Below are 20,863 nucleotides of genomic sequence, written 5' to 3' on the forward strand. Positions count from 1 at the left end.
GAAAAATAATTTATTATAGGGCCACACACGCATTAGCGTCACCGAATACCACGCATATCAGACTACAATCAGGTGATTCGCTTAGATGACTGCGATCGGCTGACGTGCATTTATTATTCAATAGGCTATGCGTTAAAAATGGCAAAGTTTTAGACGTCTTTTGCAGGGGAAGTCTGCATATATAACCCTAGGGATTGTAGCTCTTTTACAGGCCACGGCCACTGAAGGATAAATCCCCGTTATTTTTTTTTTCATGAGGCGGGTGTTTTCTGGAGCCACAATCCCGGCTCTGTGCTGTAAAAATCGGCCGTCAAGTTCAAGTGCACATCGCGATGTCTAATCAGCACATCTGCAAAAGCAACATAAGCAAATCGCTATTTCCCGTTTCCATCGAGCGCCTTCCGCTCTGAGGGCTTTCACGTTTTTGTTCCGATAGAGGTTACCCTTCCTGCACGGCAAGCAGTGCCGGGTTAAACGGCTTTAAATGAGTGAATCACAGTTGTTCGTTACCCGTTTTTGCCAAGTCCCAGGCCTGGCCCTTTTTTTTGTTTCGCTTGCTCCCGGAGCCTCCTTCCTCTTCTCTCCCCGTCCTCCACCTCCCCAGCCGGCCAGCACTCCTCCAGATGCGCCGCTCTCACTGCAGGGGCCTGCGGACTGTCTGCTAACGCTTCCACCAGGTCCTAAAGGCAGCTGATTCACTGGTTATTACAGCATGCTGTGGAGGGGGTGTGTGTGTGTGTGTAGGGGGGAGTGTTCATGCCATGGACCTCACAAATACACACACTTTAGCCCACTCACCCCTATTTGATAAGATTTGATCCCAGCCGCGCCCATATGGTAAGATTTTTGTTTTTGTTGACTTATCATTGAATTGTCTAAACTGTAAGGCCTAGTATCTAGTGAAGTGAAACCTATGCTTGTACAGTCATTCTTATGCATTCTAATTTCTAGTGCATTAATTAATAATGAAACTACACTCTTCCTCATTTTGCTGGGACCCCCCCCCCCCCCCCCCCCCCCCACTCAGGGTCCTCTGGTGGTCCCCGGCCCCCATCTTTGAGAGCCACTGTCCTATACACACTGCACATAGCAAATATTCCAGTGTTGATAACTGTTGATCTTTCAGTGACAGTTATTTGGAGTTGATTAGTGTTGACTGGAGAGTTGTTTGTCCACTTATAGAGCCGATATGACTCTGGAGCGGCCGTTCAAAACTATCTTCAAGTGTTTAATCTGCTCTGATGGGTGTGGACTTATATAAACACAGGCATAGTGTTGATTTTTACATTCTCAAAATTGAATTAACACTGATGAATTTGCTGTATCCAACCAGGCCTACAGCATACTGACATTGTGCCTGCAGTACACATGAAAAGGATGTCAAGTGCCTTTATATTTACTTGTGAAATCAAAATTGTACACATTTCAAATGCTCAAACAAGCCGAAGCATGCAACATTAGAACTGACAATTTGTCTGAGTAGATATTCACACCAGTTGACTTCCTCGGGGCACTGAACCACTGATGTGGGATCATTTATTTGGCCTTATATCCGTATACCAATACGGGTATAGGGGCGTATCAGAATCACACTGGAGCTCCATCCCTAGAACTGAATAGATTATATCTTTGGCACTGCACTCTTGATCTAACATCAAATCTACATTTCATTTCCTAGAGTGCAGCTAGAATGAGATAGCTATTCAAGTATCTCTGTTATCACATTCATTTCACCCCCACTGCTTCATAACCTATATTTATCCCGCGCGTGCCCACTAGACGGAGACACAGGGTGAGGTGAACGTTTCAGGTTTGCCCGACGTACAAGTGCCAAACTGCTGAGGCTCACAGAACAAACTCCCTGTGGGGCAGATAGAGGGCTCTTTAGGAGCAGGGGAGGTGGGGAGGTGTGTGTGTGTGTGTGTGTGTGTGTGGAGGAGGAGGGGAGGGGGGGTGGCAGCAGGCGGATGTGGTTCACTGAGCTGGAAGCATCAGTGTAGCCATCAGCTCCTCTTTCCCTTGTCGTCTGTAGAGTCACTGGCACTGAACGGTTCATTTAAGGACAGCAGCGAAGCAAGAGGATGACACAACCTGCAGACAAGAGCAGAGTGCTGCCGGATGGTGGAAACTGCCTCTCTCTCTCTCTCTCTCTCTCTCTCTCTCTCTCTCTCTCTACCTCGAACACCCACAGGGGGGAGGTTGCTGATAGGTCAAAGTTTCCTGACCTCATCTAAATTATGTCTTTTTGTCTGCTTTTTTTCCGCCCCCGCTGTGTGTGGCCTGGAGCATCAGGAAAAGGTCAGCGTTCGTGTTTTCAGTTCAGATTTGTAGGTGAAGCGTGAAAAGGCATTGTTTGCGGCCGAGCTGCCAAAAGGATGCCTTCATTTTTTTTCGTCTGTTCTGTCTAAATGGTAGCTGATAAAGAGGAAGTGGTAAGTAGAGAAGGCACTTGGGGGAACGTGATTCATGAAAAATTGATCTTAAGGCCATAATCAGCTGCTTATGTTTCTGTTATATCAGTTATTTCTAGCATTGTACAAAGTATGAATACAATATAGTCAGAAGTTTTATTTATTTGCACTATTTTTCACATTTTAGAATAGCCTTTAGATCAAAATGGCTTTAAGATAATGAAAAACATAGTACATTAAATTAGCTGTGTCCAAACTTTTGATTGGTAGTGTATGTCACTTCTATTTATCATATTCTTTCAAAGTTTGTGCAGCAGACTGGAATAACAGTTTTATAAATGAGGCTTCTTGTTTTTGTTCGATAAAGACTGTCAGATGATTGAGTATAGTGTAGTGAGTACAGTGTAGTGTCTATTAATTCAAAAACCACAATTACAATCATGACATGACCAAGCAAGCAATATTTTAAATCTTTTTAATATATCTCACAATTTATTTATTTACAAAAGACAGTGGCTGTGTGACATAAAACTATGCTTTTGTAAAATTAACATGAGAAACAAATGTGTACAAGAAGCATAACCATACGTAACACACACATAGATAAATAACATTAGGGGAGCGTTGTTGAGGTTGTCCTCTTGCACATTGTCTCTCTGCAAACAATAAAAGGATCACAATGTATGTACCTCTCTATGATTGGCTGTCGTCTAGTTGTATTACCCCGGGTTTGGTCAGATAGGGTATACGGTATTGCCTCCCCATTGGCTAGAATGACATCAGTGACTGTCTATCAGTAGAATTGGAATGTGTTAACTATCTTACTCTGTTACTATTAAATGCAAGCTTTTCCAGATTCCAGCGGTGGAGACCATTAAATGTGTTTATCTTCAGGCATTCTGTGAATAAACTATGGGCAACAACAACATACTAATGCAGATATACTGTGATATATAATTTGTATGACACACACAAAGTCTGCAAACAGTTTGGCACAAATGTAAAGGCTGAACATAAGTTTACCACTTCCCCCCCCAGAACACAATAAATAAATTAAAAAAAAATCTCTACAAGGTCACAGACTAAAAATCCTACATAAAGGCTGATAGATCGTCTTATCTGCTGAATGGTTACTTTATACAGCACTTTACAGAACAGCTACAGGCACGAACTAAAAGAAAAAAAAAAGTTTAGTTTGACATTGCATTCCTATGCGTGGCCAGTATGAAGGGGAAGACAATAACTCACTTCTCCAAATTTTTTACCTCGGCATTTCAATTATTTTTAGACCTTCAAGGCTGAATAGACTGAGCCTTTTGACAGTATTGATCACAAAGTTTCAGAATGCGGTACTTCGTTTTTATTCCTGCTTTTTAGTCTCATTCATATGTGGGTTGGCGACTACTCTATGCAAGTGTGAGTGTGCACTCGAATCTGTGCTTTGACGAAACCATTACAGTGATTATACTCCACTAATAAACCGGAAGAATAACAATAATGATAACATAGCATAACGTTAACGGAGAACTGAATGAAAACATCACATTTAGAACAACGATAACAGAGGAGCCTCGTTTTGTTCTTTTTCTTGACACAGTGTAATAGGTTGTTGAAACCTTATACTTAGCTTATAGGATAGGCTTACTGTACAAATCTTAATACGAGAGTTCACGCTTTCTCTGGGTCAGTTTCTTAAAGGATAAGGCTGGTGTTTTTTAATGCATTGCTTACCTATGAAAATAACAAAATCAACAATGCGTTTGCTCTACTCCCGTTACTTTCTGACTTCCCATGTACCGTTTTTAGCCGTCAACCCGGAAGTCATTGGCTCCAATTGTAAGCTAAAAACCTTGAAATACAGCTCACAAAGACATAGTTTACATTTTAAAAATCGCTAACTGTTACCACGAAAAGTCAGGCTGTTGTAGTTATTACCAAATCAAATTCAAATGGGAACAAATTCTTCATTACGCCGGGGACTATTTTCGGTGCTAGGAACTACTTTCCTGAGATCGCAAAGTGTTTACAGCCGGCTTATTAAGTTGTTTGAGGAAAAAGTCGGCCGGCCCGGTGCATCGCGATGATGAAATATGTTGCCCAGAGCAACGGCATGGCTCTTTGACATGTTTTTAATCGTTTTTTAATACAATGGAGTTCTATGGTTGCTGGGACATGGCTGCATTGGGCACCGGCTACATGGATGAGACTTGTTGGCAAAACAAAATCATTGCTGATTTTGTTATTTTCATAGGATTTGTTGACGGTAAGAAATGCATTAAAAAACATCAGCCTTATCCTTTAAGCACAGTTCAGTTTTTTCGACCTGTTGGTGCTACCATGCAGATTTTGCCCAACATACATTATTATTTCCTTCACGAACTGAACACATTACGCTGAAATCATTCCTAGACCTTTATCACATTACATTACTAAAAACCAGACATTGCTCATTTTCGTTTGAGATGAATGGCTACCCTGAATGACAAAACGTTGAACCAGAAGACAAATATGTAAAAGTAACTTAGATCTGATTCAAGTAAATAACCTTTCTGGTCGACAGTTATCTCTGTCGCAGACAGATAGCTTTCCCTATCCAAGGCAGACACAAATTCACACACAAACAAACTATATCCATCAACATGCTCCACCGAGTAGCACTTCAGAAAGTCTTTTTCTCCTTCTGATAATCCACATTCTTTACCAGGCTTTTAACCACTTGCTGTTATTTCCCTCTAAAGATCTGAAGAGTTTCATTCCAAAACCAGACATCCACCATTTGGCAAAAGTGGCATCTGCTATTACAAAATGACTGCTGATATGACAGTAAAATGAACTATGGGATATTTCTGAAGTTATTAGCTGCAGTTTAAAGGATTGAGTGGTGAATAGCAGTAATAACTTTGGCTCACAGTGGATATTTCGTGTTTTGGAATGAAACCCTTCATTTTGAATCATCATTGACCTTTGACCTGTAGCAAACTGAAGCCAGTCTGTGGCCAATGACTTCTAGCAGTTAAAGGACATAACCACCAAATCCCACCTAGAATAGCTCTGCAGTCCCTGAGCACCTACCTTCATTGCACATAAACATTTTCTCTATTCCTTTGTCCTAAATAAAGCTGTCAAAGCATTTTCTACTTACTTACTACTTCCTTACATCCTCACATACTGTATAAGTGTCCATTTTGTAATTCACAACTAAAACTCAATGCCTAATTTGTACTATTCATTTAAACATCCTGAGGTGCTTCCCTACCCTTTACTTAAACAATAAATACTGTTGCTACCAACTAGTCGGTGTATTTGGAAGGAGGCACCGTGCTGCGTGAGTTTTAAAATGCCCTTCAGGTGTGCTGACTTGGTTCTTTACGTCAGTTAAGTTTTCACTGGGACGAAACAATGAGAGTCAGGCCGTTATTGTGTTTATAGTAGCCCCTCGGTTTCTCTGACCACACAGCCCTCTTGTTTGCAAGGGTGGCTCACTGAGCGCACAGTAGCAGCAGTACAGTATGTGACTCAATGGGTGCGTTCACATGCACACAGTATTCTGGATACGAGCTCATATCCTGGTTAAGGTCTTAATGGGGATAAGCTGTTTATTTGCATCTTCATATCCCAAAAGCAGATATCCCTGTGTGCATGAATAGACAGAATAGTCTGAATATTACCATGGAAACTGAGCTGACACCCACTGCACCCAACAGTAAATAGTATAAGGTATAAGCTAATGTGGGCGGATCCCAACTCTCATGTTTGGGATTCTCATAATCGAGACGGGAGCTTATCCTGGCTATTGTAAACGGGATATGGCGTCACCTCTTAAACAGAATACTTGAATTCTGAATGTGCATGTAAACACACTCAATGTGAATTCTGAGGCAAGACACTTCTGACGCCCCAGCTGTCATCATAAACCCACAAAGAGCTGGCGTAACATGGTACAGTACCTAAATCCAGACATGAGTGCAACTTCATGCAAAAATGCTAACGAAAAAAAATACTAGCGCTAATCATACAAAAGCAATGACAGGGAACATGTCGTGAAAATAGGTCATTTTCCATGTCGGGCCGTTCCCCAGGTCATGTGTTTACAGTATTATATACAGAATGATCTGCTTCAATGGAACAGTTGGGGGAGAAAGCACAGCAAGCCATTCCTTAGCAGTCATGAGGGAAATCATTAGGTACTTACAGCAGTTTTTGTATACAGAACAACATATACACTCGCTAATTAGACACATCTTGCTACCTGCAAGGTGTGAGGAAAGGTGTTTCAGTTCACATAGTGAAATCCTGTTAGATTACAGCATGCATTACTCTACGTGCTAATGCCAGGGGGGTTGTTGTTGTTGTTACTGACTCTTCCCAGCTGATGACTGTATGTCCTTATTGGATGGAATGGTGTTGTCTTTCCCTCAGTGCTTCTGTGCTCTCACTGTGCCTGGAAACACACAGATGAAATCATGTTTTAGTGCTGCTGACAGCCCGGGCAGCCTGGATGCAAACATTTGTGAAATACGCAGAACTGAAAACACAAATTACTCTGTGTTCACACTGCTACTGTAGCACCCACACTGGCAGGTTTGATCTAGCTTACTGCAACAAGCGTGTTGCAGCAAAATCCCAGACATAGAGCAACGTCTGATTGCCTGATGAAGCTGTCATCCAAGTGTTGCAGTTCTAAAATGTTCCAGGTGCAGAACAACTTTTCCAGACCAGCAAATGAGGAAACAACGCAGCCGTGATTAACATCGGCCAATATTTCTCTAGTTGTAGAAAATTGATGTATTTTAATCGACTGGATTCTCGAGTTGCTTGCGGTGTGAACACAACCCTTGTAATATGCCATGCGTAATATAACATTACATGATTATAATTCATACTTTTTTTGTTGTTCATTCTGCCTCAGCTGGAAAACAGAGAAAGGAAATATGGCTTATTTACTATATAATGTAAAATGCCTCATTTTCATGATCAAACAAAATAAATGTGCGCCGTTCCAATAGAGTAAATATCTCCAAAAGTTTAAATTAGGATGCATTTATTATTACGACCATGCATTTAACTACAAGTACTGCCATTCAGCTCAGACTTACCTCTGTCCCCACCATTTCTCATGTTGGTCTCCTCTTCCTCTGCACCGTCATCTACTACAAATGAGACGTGAGAATTCAGTGATGATGTTTTTGGTCACCGTGTAAAGAAAACCATGTAAAAAAAATAAAAAATAAAATAAAATCTGAGACACAGGTGACAAAACATACTCAAAAAGACACAAACACGGAGGAACAAATGAGCCCAGAGAATTTAATGATGAGGTGTCAAATCCGTGATTAAAGACTCAACCCCAGGCAATAAAACAGACTCAAAGAAAATAAAATGCAGGTGACAAAACAGAGTCAAACTCTGACACATGTGTCATAGACCAACCTGAGTGGAGCTCTTTCACCAGTGATGACATGGTGTTTGTGATTGAGTCAGCAGCAACTAATAGGTCATTCCGAAGATTTCTAGGTACACCTGGGACACAAAGAGCAATATTCAATTCAAGGTAAAAAAAAACAAAAAAACACTCACAGTTACTAGTTTTGTTTTTACTAGTTACTAGTTTTTAGTTTAGTGATTATGTAAAGTACACATGCCGTAAAGTATTATCATTTGAGGGGTTTCATTTGAAAACACTATCATTTTGAGGGAAAAAATGCTAGCTTATGTTCATTGATCAACATTTTAAAAAAAAACATACAGATGATTGCATCCTCTAAAATGTTATTATTTTGTAAGTAAGGGCTTCAAGCCAATAAATTCAACAGTATTCCATAACAAGTTTTATTTTCATGCCAATAATCATTTGTCAACATAGTTTCCACGTTTTGCAAATGGTGGAGATTTAATTTTGGAATGAAACTCTTTGTTTGTTAATTGACAGGTGCTGGTGTGTTCTCCAAATCCACCTTGGAGGAAGAGCCTCACCCTGAGCGAAGGCCTCCAGCACGTCCCCTCCCACCCCCGCCAGGCAGTCCTGTGGTGTGTGAGTAGGGGTGGACCCAGCCGAGGTGGAGCGTATGGGCATGGGCATGGAGCAGCCCGCACCATGACTGGGGGAAGAATGAGGGGAGCCTCCAGACTGGGACTGCAACAGACAAACAATCAGCAAGTTATTTGACCATCTAAATTTGGTGTCTAATCATGAATGTCCTTGAAGAGTTTGACTTGTAGATGGAAAACAAAGTTTGTTTTTAACTTTCTTAACCTGTCGTAACTCAAAATACAAGTGTGTTACTGCAGTGCTTGCAAACATTACAGATATAAAACATTTTACAGTCTTGAAATACATATAAAACTCATGTTTAGTCATCTCATACTGCCACACCTCATACAGAAAAGTCAGGTAACAGATTCAGGTTCAGATTCTCTGATACGCCACCTTTCAAAGGATCATGCATGCGTTACAATAATTTGGGGGAGTTGGTGTTGCAAAATGTTAATGAATTTGGTGCAATCTTGATTTGCATGGCCTTGACTAAAAATAAATATAATATGGTCAACATAATGAGATTTACATACAATTTACATATGCATGAGCATGACAGGCCAAAGAGACTATTTTTGACCAGTGCTATTAGGCAGCTTTCCACTCATTGTGCACGATTAGTGCACAGCATGGCGTTCTGATTTGGTCATTTTCGTGACATAGCGCGTGGATCTAGGCCTCAGAGTGAAAAAATATCTTCAATCCAATTAATCACTATGTCAACAAAGCCAATTGTGGGGCGACTGTGTTTCAAGGGACGCTGCCATATTGCAATCACAGATTGCGGCTTTAAGGAGAGATGACCTTGTTGCCTCTAAAGGTGACTTTTATTAAAACAAACACAGACACAGATGTGGCAAAAAGAACTTAATCCTTTGAGGGAGAACAAACAAAAACAATGGTCCAAAGGCAAGAAAACCTTATGGTAATCCTATACTGGCTGGCTGTGCAGCGGCACACATCCATACACTATCTCTCTATAGTGCACCTTTACTGGATTGAGGGGGTAATGAGAACCATGTGTGGGTGAGCGGCTGGGGCCTGTGCTGGGTCGGGCGCTATAGCTCGCAGAGAAAGGGGCACTGTGTGTCCCTGGGACTGGTGCAGGCCCGGGCCGATGGCACAGAGCCAGGCAGCAGATGGCCAGCCAGACTGCAGTCACATTAGAAGGGAGGTTGTTAGCGCTGATGAAAGGAACAGGTCTCTGACATTTGGGCTAAGAAAAACACAGTTCTCTCAACTCGCCTGGACCATGGACCTGAGAAAGCTGGTTTTAAAGGTTGTATCTCAGCCTATGGTTTGAGCTATCTCATAACGTAAGAGCAGATAAGAGCAAGGGAATGGTGGGGTAGCCTAGATTAGAGGACTAGATCTCTGTAACCCAGTTAGATAGTGGATTCCTTCCATCATTGCTAACCTCCTTCTTAAAATGTATTATAGGAAAACACTGCAATTTCCCTCTCTTATTCCACTCCTCCTCATACATTTGAAAAGAGGGCTCAGAGGGCATTACAATTCTGCAGAATGGGAATCACATCTGAGTATAGGGGGGAGTATAGCAGCGTTACACTAAGTGCTATGACGAGAGCCAGTCATTGAGCCTTGCAAACTGAATTAAGGGCCACTTACTGCCTGCTTCTGCTCCTCATCCTATCAGCCAGCAAAGGTAAGCAGTGAGAGAGAGCAGGAAGAGTGAGAGAGCAACAGAATTAAAGCAGTGAAAGAAGAAGAAAGGGATTTCTGCATGCACCATAAGGCACTTTAACACGATTTTAGATCACTGTAATTTCGTTGTTTCAAATAAGTAAAGATGTTCACATCTCATGTTATCAAACACGCCACCAAGTATAAAACCCTATCGTGTGCAGTAGATTAGCATCAACAAAATCCGTAACACAGTAAAGAAGAACAGCAAAGTACCGAATGAATTAGGACAGTGTGTTAGTATGCATACACCATCACAGGGTCGAAATGCTGACTCAGAGGTCTTGCTGTCCCGCCTGGAGACTAATCTCTTGGAAACAGAGGTGATCATCCTACCTTTAGCAGCCTCATGAGTCCCTCCAACTGCACCATCAGCTCCCGCCTGCTCTCCTGCAAGGCCGACATGCGCCTCTCCAGCTCATCCTTCCTGTGTCTGTGGCAGAGGGAAGGAATGAAACACGTTTGTAATTTATTATCTATGTGTTTCCTGTAGAATTTTTGTAGATTTGGGGGTGTTGTTGGGGATAATTCGCTACTGGACCCAAAGCAAGGATCATGTTCCAGTAGGTGTTGCAGTTTAGGAGTGGCTTTTATTTGGTGATTTATATTATGATATTTATGGACAATTGTACTGTAATTGCAATTGTACTTGTTATGTATTTTCTTGGGGAGGGGTGGGGGGTTGGAGGGAGAAAACCATATGATGCATTTTCTTTGTATTTATGTTTTCTAGTTGTGGATACAATTTTCTAGCTGTGGCTCATTGACTATCTACTAGTAGATTGCACAAGTTCACAACTGGACACTATACTTCCTCTATACCTATAACAATATTAAATGCTGCTTGAATCCACATAGCCATTGTGTACTGAATGAATATGTGGAGTGATATTCTTTGTTTTACATCATCTCATTGCACTGTATTTGAGGTCCTGCTGCCCTAGTACAATGTTGTGTCAGTATGTAACGTGACACACTGTAAATTGACAATATCTGTACCAATGTAACCGACACAAACACCTGTGTATTTATTGTACTTGGTAATCAAAGTGACTCTGATAACCTTTCAATATTTCAAACTGATCTGTTGTCGGTTCCCTCAACACTAAAAAGAATGACATTTTCTATTCCCGTCTGGTCATCTTCAAAGGTTAAATGTCTGGCCGTCACTTTGGCGAGGAGATCACCGTCTTATCGTCACCCTCTGGTGTTCACAGGATGTATTACATCTAAAAGAGTCCAAAGCCTCAGACAGCCGTAGCACTCATGTCTGTCTCGTCCTCGTATCAGACACTCACAAACATCTGCTGCCTCTATCTGTCTCTGCTCTCTCTTATATCCCAGGGCAAAAGAAAATGCAATAACAGCGCAGTCCAGCCAGCCTCCAAACACCAAACACAGTGCAAGCCTCTACTTTAATAATATCCTTGGTCTCAGGTCTGAATTCTATAGTCACCCTCACAAACAGACTCAATGAGTAAGATAATGTGTCTAAACACTGTTGAATTACAACAGAGAGAAATCCACTGCACCTCAGGCAGCTCAAAAACAAGAAGTAAAGTAGAAAGAGATTATTACTGGAGTACAAGGATCAATTTATGCCTCAAAAATAAGGAGAGGAAGAAGAAGAAGAAGAAGAAGATAAAGAGAGGAATAACTGTGTCCTCTAGTGATCATATCTTTCTATTTTCCAATTGAATTACATCATGTTTTTGTGCTTGAAACTTGAAAACTACATGGTACAAAGAGCAGTGACTGTGTGAGTAGTGAAACTGAGAAAAATCCAAGTCCAGTCCTGCTAAAAGTATTGCAGACAATAGAAGCACTGATGGGTATAATTTTTGTTCATCTGAAATCTAAACCCTAGTCGTGACCTTTGACCTTTAAACCTCACAAAAACTAGCTGCTGTTGTCTGCCTTTTTAGGGCAGAACAGACAAACGAGGAGTCATTCAGGGCAACAGGCGCTGCAGCTTGCTCTCAGGATGAGTCTCTACTCTCTTCCAAGAGTTGAACCCAAGAGTCCCAGCGCCCTGCCAGCATGACAAATGCCCATGCTGCTGCTCAGGCTGATTCAAAAGCACACTCTTGAATCGGAAAGAAAGCATTGCTACTAGAAGAATGAGTTTAACCCACATAAGTACAAAAGACCTGAAGTTGTTTAGGTACTTTTTGTTTTACTACTATTTCCTCAATATGTCACTCTTCCTGTTGTTGGGCAATGAAAACAAACAGCGGCCCATCACTATGCTAGGAGATGTGTGTAGATGTCTGTCAGATGATAGGTTTCTTCCCACAGTGGGTGAAGCATTTAAAAGGTGGGGTGATGGCTGGAGGGTCGATACCTGAGGAGCCGTAGTTCGGCCAGGAGGGTGGGGTTCTGCTGGGCTTTTTCGGGGGTCGGCTGAGAGGCCTGCTCATGCTCCAAACGCAGCCTCTGGATCTCCTGCAGGATCTCCCTGAGGAAGTCAATCAGTCAGTCAGTCAGTCAGTCAATCAATCAACCCACCAGCCAACCAATCAATCACTCACTCAATCATTCATTTAAATGTGGGATGTCTGTGGGATACTTCCACACTGTTATGTAATCAATTTGTGATTTTCAATCCATGCCAGGAGTTAGTTTGTGATGAAGTGTTGCAATTTAATTTTTTAGTGTACTCCCTCAATCTGCCTCATCTACTTCTACTTCAGTTAGTGATTTCCTACATTTCCCAGAATGCCTTTTAACAACCCCCACGGAACGGGCGTGAACTTGTCGCATTCAGCTGTGGGTTATACATGTAGGTGGAGAGAGCGGTAATGATAGCCGAGTGAAAGTTTCTCCCTGTGACGAAAGTGAGAGTCGTATCCCTTACTCAAAACAAAGCATGTCTTGTGGCTGCATTGCATTGTGGTCTATCGCAGCTTCTGTGGGTGGAGGAATTAGTTTCTCTGCTTCTTCTGCGATGGATTTCTACCATGTCTCCCTGAACATTGCGTGCAAAATGATGAGTCTAGAAAGAAGTCCTTGCTCTTTGATTTTGAGATACTGAGACCAAACCCTGATGTTTAGCCTTGATGTTTTAGATAGCTGAAAAAATGCAAGGTACATTGCCAATAGCTGTTTTTAAAAAGTGTTTTAAACAGTGTTTTTTCTCCCCTTTAATTCCCCTGAGGCCACCCATTCTGTAAATATATGCAGTCACAGACAGCCATCATATATGCTGTTTAAAACTAGATGCAATGAGAACAAACAAAATACACTGAAGATCCAACAGTGATTTGCTTGCAACATATCATTGATATCTAAATGACAGAACCCCACCTGTTTTTGTTCTCTAGCTCTGCAATCAGCTGCCTCTGTTGCTTGTTGGCATCGAAGTTGAAACTCAAATCTGTTGGAGGACATTGTTGCTGAAAGACAAAATTATCATAGCATGGAATTAACAAAGGTAGGCAAACAAAAGTCAAACAACAACCGCTATCTGCTGACCGCAGTGAACAGTAATGATGCTCTGCTGGAGCCTTATTATGACTCTGCATAAACACGGGGGCCATTTCAGCTCACAACAGCTCCGGTCTACCTTTCAATATAACAGCGAGACAGCAAAGTGCCCTGCGAAAATGTTCATCTTAACAAAAAACAAACCTCCTTGTTAATTTTACTTGTTTCCAATGGAAATTTTCTTAAAGCAGGTGACACTATCTTGAATAATTTGCCTTATTTTAATCACTTGCTTCAAGAAAACCCTTTAAACAAATGAAACTGCTGGAAATAGGTAAACTTATCTCACCCCTTTGGCAGATTATTTCCACTTATTTTAAGAAAAATAACATTTTAAGTGCTGAGTACAAAATGGAATGACTTGTTTTTTTTTGCACAGTGTAGAATCCTCCAACTCCAGCTTCAACAGTTAAGTTCTCCAGCCACAAAGCAGCGTCACACAATAACTTGTCAGAGCATTAAATGTGAAATGCAGGTTGACTGAAGCCCACCACGGGGCGTCCTGCGTGACACTCACTGTGGAGTTGCCCGCCTCGGCTGCCAGGCGGGCAGCGTAGCGAGCGATGAGGCGGTGCTCTTCATCTAGTCGGCTGGGACTCTCCAAGACACTGCCCAAAGTCAGAGAGAGAGAGAGATACATCACACACACACACACACACACACACACAGAGCAACAACTTCCAACACTGAATCTAATGTCAAAACAAATTATATAAGTAGAAGGACAAGTTTGTGCCATCGCTGTGATTATGTAAAAGAATTTGCATCAAACAAAATAAACTTTCATTGAGGTGACCTTTCTATGTGCCACTTGATTATGACTCTAGTGTTGATGGGCAATCTGTGATAATTGGTTATTACAATGAACTGAGATGGACAAAAGAGAGAATGCAGAATGACAAATGCATTAGTGACTGCGCCAATGCCCATTCCGGCCATTTTACAATTGACTGGGAAAGTCAAATACGCATGTGACTTCAAATGATGGTGGGCGTGGCATATGGCATGAACAGATGACAGGGCATATGCTGTCCCCTCTCAGCGAGCGGTCTGCAGTGAGGAGTGAAGGAGAGCTGAAACGACGCTGGGCTCTCAGCCTCCGAGAGGACGGCACTCCAGCTCTGACTGGGGAGTGACTGATGATTAAGCCCATTAAACCCAATCTGGCTTCAAACACACTGCATCAACAGCTAAAGTCCCTGCAGCCTTGGGCGCCCCGGTCCTGCTACACACTGCAAAGATGTCCATTTCAGCAAGGATTGCATTAAAATCTTATCTCTCTTAAAACATGTGAAAAAAATTGCTAATGTGATAAGATCGTTTCAATTGCTTCCGGTGCTGTTTCTCTTTTTTTCAAGCATTTTCTTGACACCAGCGACAATTTCCTGAAATAAGGCAGAATAAGGCAGATCACTCCACTTCTTTCAAGATACTGTAACCTGATTCAAGAAAATTCTTCAGACAAGTTGATTTGCATTGGGAACAAGTGCAATCACTTCACCCAACTGGCAAAGCAAAATAGGATTTTAAGGCTCAGTCAAGACTTGTTAAAAATGACATTTTCTTACAGTTTACGGCTTCATCCTCAGCCTAAACCAAAGACGGAGCCCGAGGTTTATAATGATAGAGATTAAAGTAATATATTAAAGCACATCAGGATCCTGCTCCGTTGGCACAGGAAGAACTACGACTCTACAGACTCTTTCGGAGCTGGACTGTTCGTCTTGCTGCTTCTCTCTGGGCGATCAATCTAGAAGACGCTCCATGCTTTTGCTTTGTCAGGGAGTTTCCTGCTACCACCTAATGGTCAGTACCAGGCTGCCAGCCTTCAGACAAGGATGTGTGAAGTGCTTATAAGCCCTCCTGGACTGGCCTTGATGCTCTTCTTTACTAGTTAATTTATTCTTGTCTCCCACACAATGCAATCTGCTATAATTAAGTCAAAATCTTGAACTCAAATGTAATATTTCAGACACCACTGCTCGGATTTTGAAGAAACTCGGAGAGGTGACACACTTTTGCGCTGTGTTCTGGCGTTTGCAAAAATCACACTAATTGGTCTGATATGGGGGCTATAATTAAATCAAATCTCAAATTTCTATTTTTGAAAGGCCCTAACTCCTACATTGCAAGTCCAATTGACATGAGACTTGCAACACAAATCCAGTTATCCTTACAAATTACACTGATTGGCCTTTAAATATTTTTAACTCAAACGTGATATGTGCGTTTTGGCGTAAAAAATGTTTTACATTGATTGGTTGCTACAATTAAAGGTTACCACCAGTCCAATTTTGATGAAGTATCTTGTTACTGATTGGCCCAATGGGTGCCTGCATCATTCATGTGGGACAACATGTTTCACTTGTTAAATTTTAGGTATTTAACATATTCTGTTATCCAGTGTGTTGTGCTTTGACTGCAACAGTAGAATAACTTTACATTTACACATATCAGGCCATCTCTGCACAATAAAACATGACAGTGCAGATAAATAGAGGATCAGTTAGTCAACACTAGGTCTTTCCAATGCCTCCATTTTCATGAAGTATATGTCACCCACTGAAGTATTTTAGAGGTTGATAAGTCCCTGTATCCACCTTAGGCAAGTATTGGCAGCTCCTGGTATAAACACACACTTGCTACCCCTACCAGTTGAGTTTTCACATCCACAGACATTTGGTCAATTCTCAGTTAACTCTAAATTAAAACTCATCGAGCTCGAGCCAGGAAATTATTATTTTTTTTATCTTCTGCCGCTGTGGTTCTGCATGACTAACAGGTAATAAATTGCGCGGTGTCGGTTCGCCCTTGGAGGACCAGTGGTGAGCGATTGTCTGTGAGAGAGAGCGAGGCAGGAGGCAGCAGATGCCGTGTCAGCAGAGCAGACAGTATCAGAGACCAGACTGTGATGGAGGCTGGGAGCACGACTCGCGCGTCTAGACCCGAGCACAACACCGTTTCATACAGAGGGCGTGCAGTTTCTAGTCTGGAGCGACATCGCATAGCAAGCTCAAAATCCTAGAGACCAGAATGCCTAGCTGACTGAAATATGAATTGTCTTTTTTATTCTGATAAAAAATGGAATAGGAGAGGGACAACAAGCAGGGACAGGGCTAGTGCTGCTTTTCTCTCTTCAAGCATGACATTCGGTTTGGGGCTGTTGAACTGAGGCAGAGCCACAAGGAGCTTTGCATTATTCAGCAGTGGCATCTTTGACTCACAGGCCCTTCATGTGAAAGGAGGCAGACCAGTGCAGAGTAATTATAACGATAGATTAATATTTACAAACCAAATGTGACAGTATGTCAGCTCGCAGTGAGAGGCTGGTAAGAACTGGCCCTCTGCTCTCTGCAACCAGACCTAAACAAGCCTGCTCCTTCCCTCCTGATTCAACACCTTATCTCCCGGTATCCATACTGACACTCAATACAACCTATTTTGGAAGCGTCATGGTGGCTTAATGCGCAATTTCTGCCCTAAATATGGCAGCTTTGTAGTTGTTATGCCCCCCCCCCAGGCACGAGCATCCTCAGTGCATGACATCTCCCCAAAACAGCTCTGACTCACAGAGCAAAATGTCAAGACAAAGGTTATCAGGCTTCTTCATTACTGCCACAGTGAAACAAACCTCAGGAGAGTGGTGCTTTTCTCTGTACATGCTGCAGCACGTGCCGTCTTCACTGACCTCCACTGGGCTGGATGCAAGGCATCATTTACCGCCTCGGGTGTCTCTATCATGTCAGCTTCCTTCAACCCCCGCTCTAATCTTGATACTGTCGGCCCTCCGAGGCAAGACTGAGTTCCGCACTGCAAAAAATGTCCATCGAGGCAAGATCTAGTATTGATTCTTAACATCTCATTTTTCTTAAAACAAATGGAATATATCTGCCAACAGGGTGAGATAATCACACTTGTTTCAAATGCAAATCAAATCAGTGATCTGCCATATTTCAAGATATTGCCACTTGTTTCAAGAAAATTTGTTAAAACAAGTGAAACTGTATTGGAAGCAACTATAATGAAATTGAAATGATTTCACCACTTTGTCAGATTTCCTTCACCTAAGATACAAATTTAAGACTCAGTAGTAGAATAAATGACTTGCTGAGATGGACATTTTTTGCAGTGTGAGTGCTGCCCTTCAACTGCCTCAAGCTTGCTGCCTGGGCTCTTGGTACAGTATGATAACCCAGCACCACAGAGCACAAATGGAAAAAATATCTGCACACCGCATTCGAGCGCTTTTCAAATTTTCAACCAACAAAGTCTTTGTCACGGAATCAATCCAGTACCTGGCTTCAGACATGTTGGATGTGCACACCTCTACTCGTGTTGTGCACAACATCACGTCTCTTCCCTTCAAACACATGTGCCACGGGAAGTCATCAGAGCATCATCTCTGAGCAGTTCCATCTTGCTAACACAAATTGCAGGGAAGATGTGATAAAGAGATACCGTACGCAAAGGGAAAATCCACTGAGCCTAGACCTGCAGGACAGAGTGCAGGTACATTACTCTCCAAAGCACTCTCCATTATCGAATTCATAACCACAATGCGCTATTAGACGGTTTATTACCATTGTGAGTAAATAATAATAGAGGTGGCCTTTAACTGAGAGGGGCTGAAATGAGAGGACAATTAGGCTGCTTTCACGGCTCCTTGCTATCTGCTTACATGATAAGGCTCCAATTCTATCATAATCTATTTGTCAAATCAGCCCTCTAAGTGGGAGTGCTCACATATTCCTCATGACAGCGTAACAAATTTTCCTCTAAAAATACACTCACAAGGGCATGCTGCTCAGATGCAAAAATGTGTGTCAAGTGTGAGGGAACAAATAACATCTGTAGTCTCATTTGTCTCGCTTTTCTTGTTATTTCGACTGATGAGAGAGAACCTGTCACCTATTCCAAGCACAGAGTGAAGAGCGTGTCATTAGAAGTTGTATAAAACTTGAATTAACATATTGTCACCTTTAAAGTATGCATTACAGTTAACCAATCACCAAAGTGAACCTAATTATGTGGCATGATACTAACAATATCTTCAAAAGGAGTGTGCGGTAGCAGTTATGCCTGGGGGTGCAGAGAGCTGTACCTGAGGCACTTACCTTTTGGTAGGAGTAGGTGCCCCAGAGGACATGAGCATTGTGTCGTTCATGTTGTTGGCCACTGGTTTCGGCTGACTAAAAGACAAGATTAGAGGTCTTTAATGCTACACTGCAGCCCTGTGGTGCTTGTCACCAGGGGGTGGAGGAGAGGACATTTGCATTTTATTAATAATCATGAATCAGCGATCCTGACTCCAATTGAAGTCATTTGTACAAAGCAGGTTAAGGTTGGGGAGTCACTGTTAAGTACTGCATGGAGTGCACAAGAATGGCAACACATTGTACACGAGTTCACTTCAAATTGTCGTGAAATAATTGACTTTTCCCGGAAATGGGGATTTAGATTTTTTTTTTTTTTTAACGCTATTAGCTTAAACCTAATTAAAATGAGCAGGAGGAACAACAGCAGACAAGAAATCTAATTAAACTGGAAGTCTGTGAAAAACTAGCAAAGGTGACATTGCAGGAGGTAATTTGTGAGAGTAAACAAAGCGATGGGGTCCATCTGGCGGCTGAATGAGTGGCCCCGGCGCTCTCTCTGGCGCCCAGACCAGGACCACAGTATCTCATTAGTGGATCAAAATATCTGTCTGCACATCTCAGCCGTTCTCAGGTTCACACTTCCCAGCACGGAAAATAACATGCACTTATGAAGGCACTCCATTTCCATATCTCTGTAGTTGCATCTCCTCAATCGGTCCATAGTATCTTTCTGTAGTTATCAGCCCTTACTCCATTATAATTGACTGGTTTTTAAAGCACAAAAATAGCAAAGCACATTCAGTACAGTATTGTGTCCTTATTGTGCCTATTTCTCAAATCAGCATTTCTGGCAAAAACAAACTATTTACATCCACATTGTGCAGAATACTGTAAGTAAGCAGCATAAAGTACCAAAAATCTTTTCCTGGTACAGTGGCTCTGCGCGCTTCCACAGCACACACAGTCTTTTCTGTGCTGGAACTGAATATTGTTGTGCTTACTAAACAAAACACAACAGGGCAAGAAAAAAGAAAGCGGCATCATTTTTGGATCACTAATTGTATTCACGTCATTTGCAGCAGTATTTGTTCCTAAACCAAATTGCTTATTCCCTGCATTAATGTAGATGCTCACGGGGTCAGCGTGTTCTTTTTAAAGAGATGGTGCAATTATTTATTGTATCACACATTTGAAATTCCCCGAAGACTAGCCGAACAGATTCAAAAGAAAAGCATGGAATAATTTTTTGATGGTCCTTCATGAGTAATTCATCAGTCCTAATTTTTAGTTTCTAATGTAATTTGCACAAACACTAACGCTGCTAATTCGGATAAGTTTCACGGCATAAGAAAACAGAGAGGGAAGAACCAAGGTTATCCCTGCCACTACTCAAACCCGCACATGCTGCCTCGTCTCCTTTGAGGCAGACTGTACACACAAATACTCCACGTAAAAAAAATCACAAGCCAAGGGAAACATATTTTCTTTTCATTTTAACGCTCAATATATTACTGTAATCTGCCCTAAATGTTCATTCCAGACAGATGAGCACCGGTAGAAGTCAAGCGCGGATAAGCGGGACGAGGCACGAGGCATCACTTACCTCTGTGAGGATGGAGAGCCCCTGCCTGGCTAGCCAAATACATCCAACTGCTGCTGTTGCCAGATGCCTACTCTGCCCTCAACTGAGCAGGCAAGCATCTCAATGTACTACACTGCTGCTGTCTCCAAGGAAACTCGGCAGTCACATGACTTTATGACGATGTAGATTCTCTCTCTCTCTCTCTGTCCCTCTCTCTCTCTCTCTCTCAAGCTCTCTGCTCTGGCTCTCTCTCTCTCCAACACACAAAGCAGTGTGTCTGCACATGAAGACACACACACACACACACACACACAATGACAATTAGGGAAATGCCATTTGCTCAAAATATCTCACTTGCAACCTCTAAAAAAGCCTTCCGCCCAAATTCTACCCTCATCCCTCAACAGAAAAACCCGTAACTAGCCTCTATATAATTACATTTACATATCTTGACTCTTCCCCTGCCTGGCACACTTACCTTGAGCAAGTTACATAAGTCACAAGCTTTTCACATCTACCCTATAAATAATCATCGGTGCTTTTTGAGTAT

The 20,863-nt window shown here is 42.0% G+C and overlaps 1 protein-coding gene across 5 annotated transcripts in view; it reads right to left on the reverse strand.

Moving 5' to 3' along the window:
* Positions 1–4,998: 4,998 nt before the first annotated feature.
* dtnbb (dystrobrevin, beta b) overlaps positions 4,999–20,863 on the reverse strand; it is a 29,021-nt gene continuing 13,156 nt past the window's right edge. For 2 of the 5 annotated variants that reach the window (XM_078289423.1, XM_071903996.2), the window contains exons 11-18: positions 14,153–14,243; positions 13,456–13,544; positions 12,494–12,607; positions 10,486–10,582; positions 8,385–8,544; positions 7,842–7,931; positions 7,508–7,561; positions 4,999–6,852 (exon numbers count right to left, since the gene is read on the reverse strand). In XM_078289423.1, coding sequence (XP_078145549.1) covers positions 6,827–6,852; positions 7,508–7,561; positions 7,842–7,931; positions 8,385–8,544; positions 10,486–10,582; positions 12,494–12,607; positions 13,456–13,544; positions 14,153–14,243 — 721 coding nt within the window. In that variant the 3' untranslated portion in view covers positions 4,999–6,826. Of the gene's footprint in view, positions 6,853–7,294; positions 7,321–7,507; positions 7,562–7,841; positions 7,932–8,384; positions 8,545–10,485; positions 10,583–12,493; positions 12,608–13,455; positions 13,545–14,152; positions 14,244–18,749; positions 18,825–20,863 lie in introns of all 5 variants that reach the window. The other 3 variants (XM_078289424.1, XM_078289425.1, XM_078289422.1) reach the window with 3 other exon arrangements.

This window comes from Centroberyx gerrardi, chromosome 17 (assembly GCF_048128805.1).
Source record: "Centroberyx gerrardi isolate f3 chromosome 17, fCenGer3.hap1.cur.20231027, whole genome shotgun sequence".
Taxonomy (NCBI): domain Eukaryota; kingdom Metazoa; phylum Chordata; class Actinopteri; order Beryciformes; family Berycidae; genus Centroberyx; species Centroberyx gerrardi.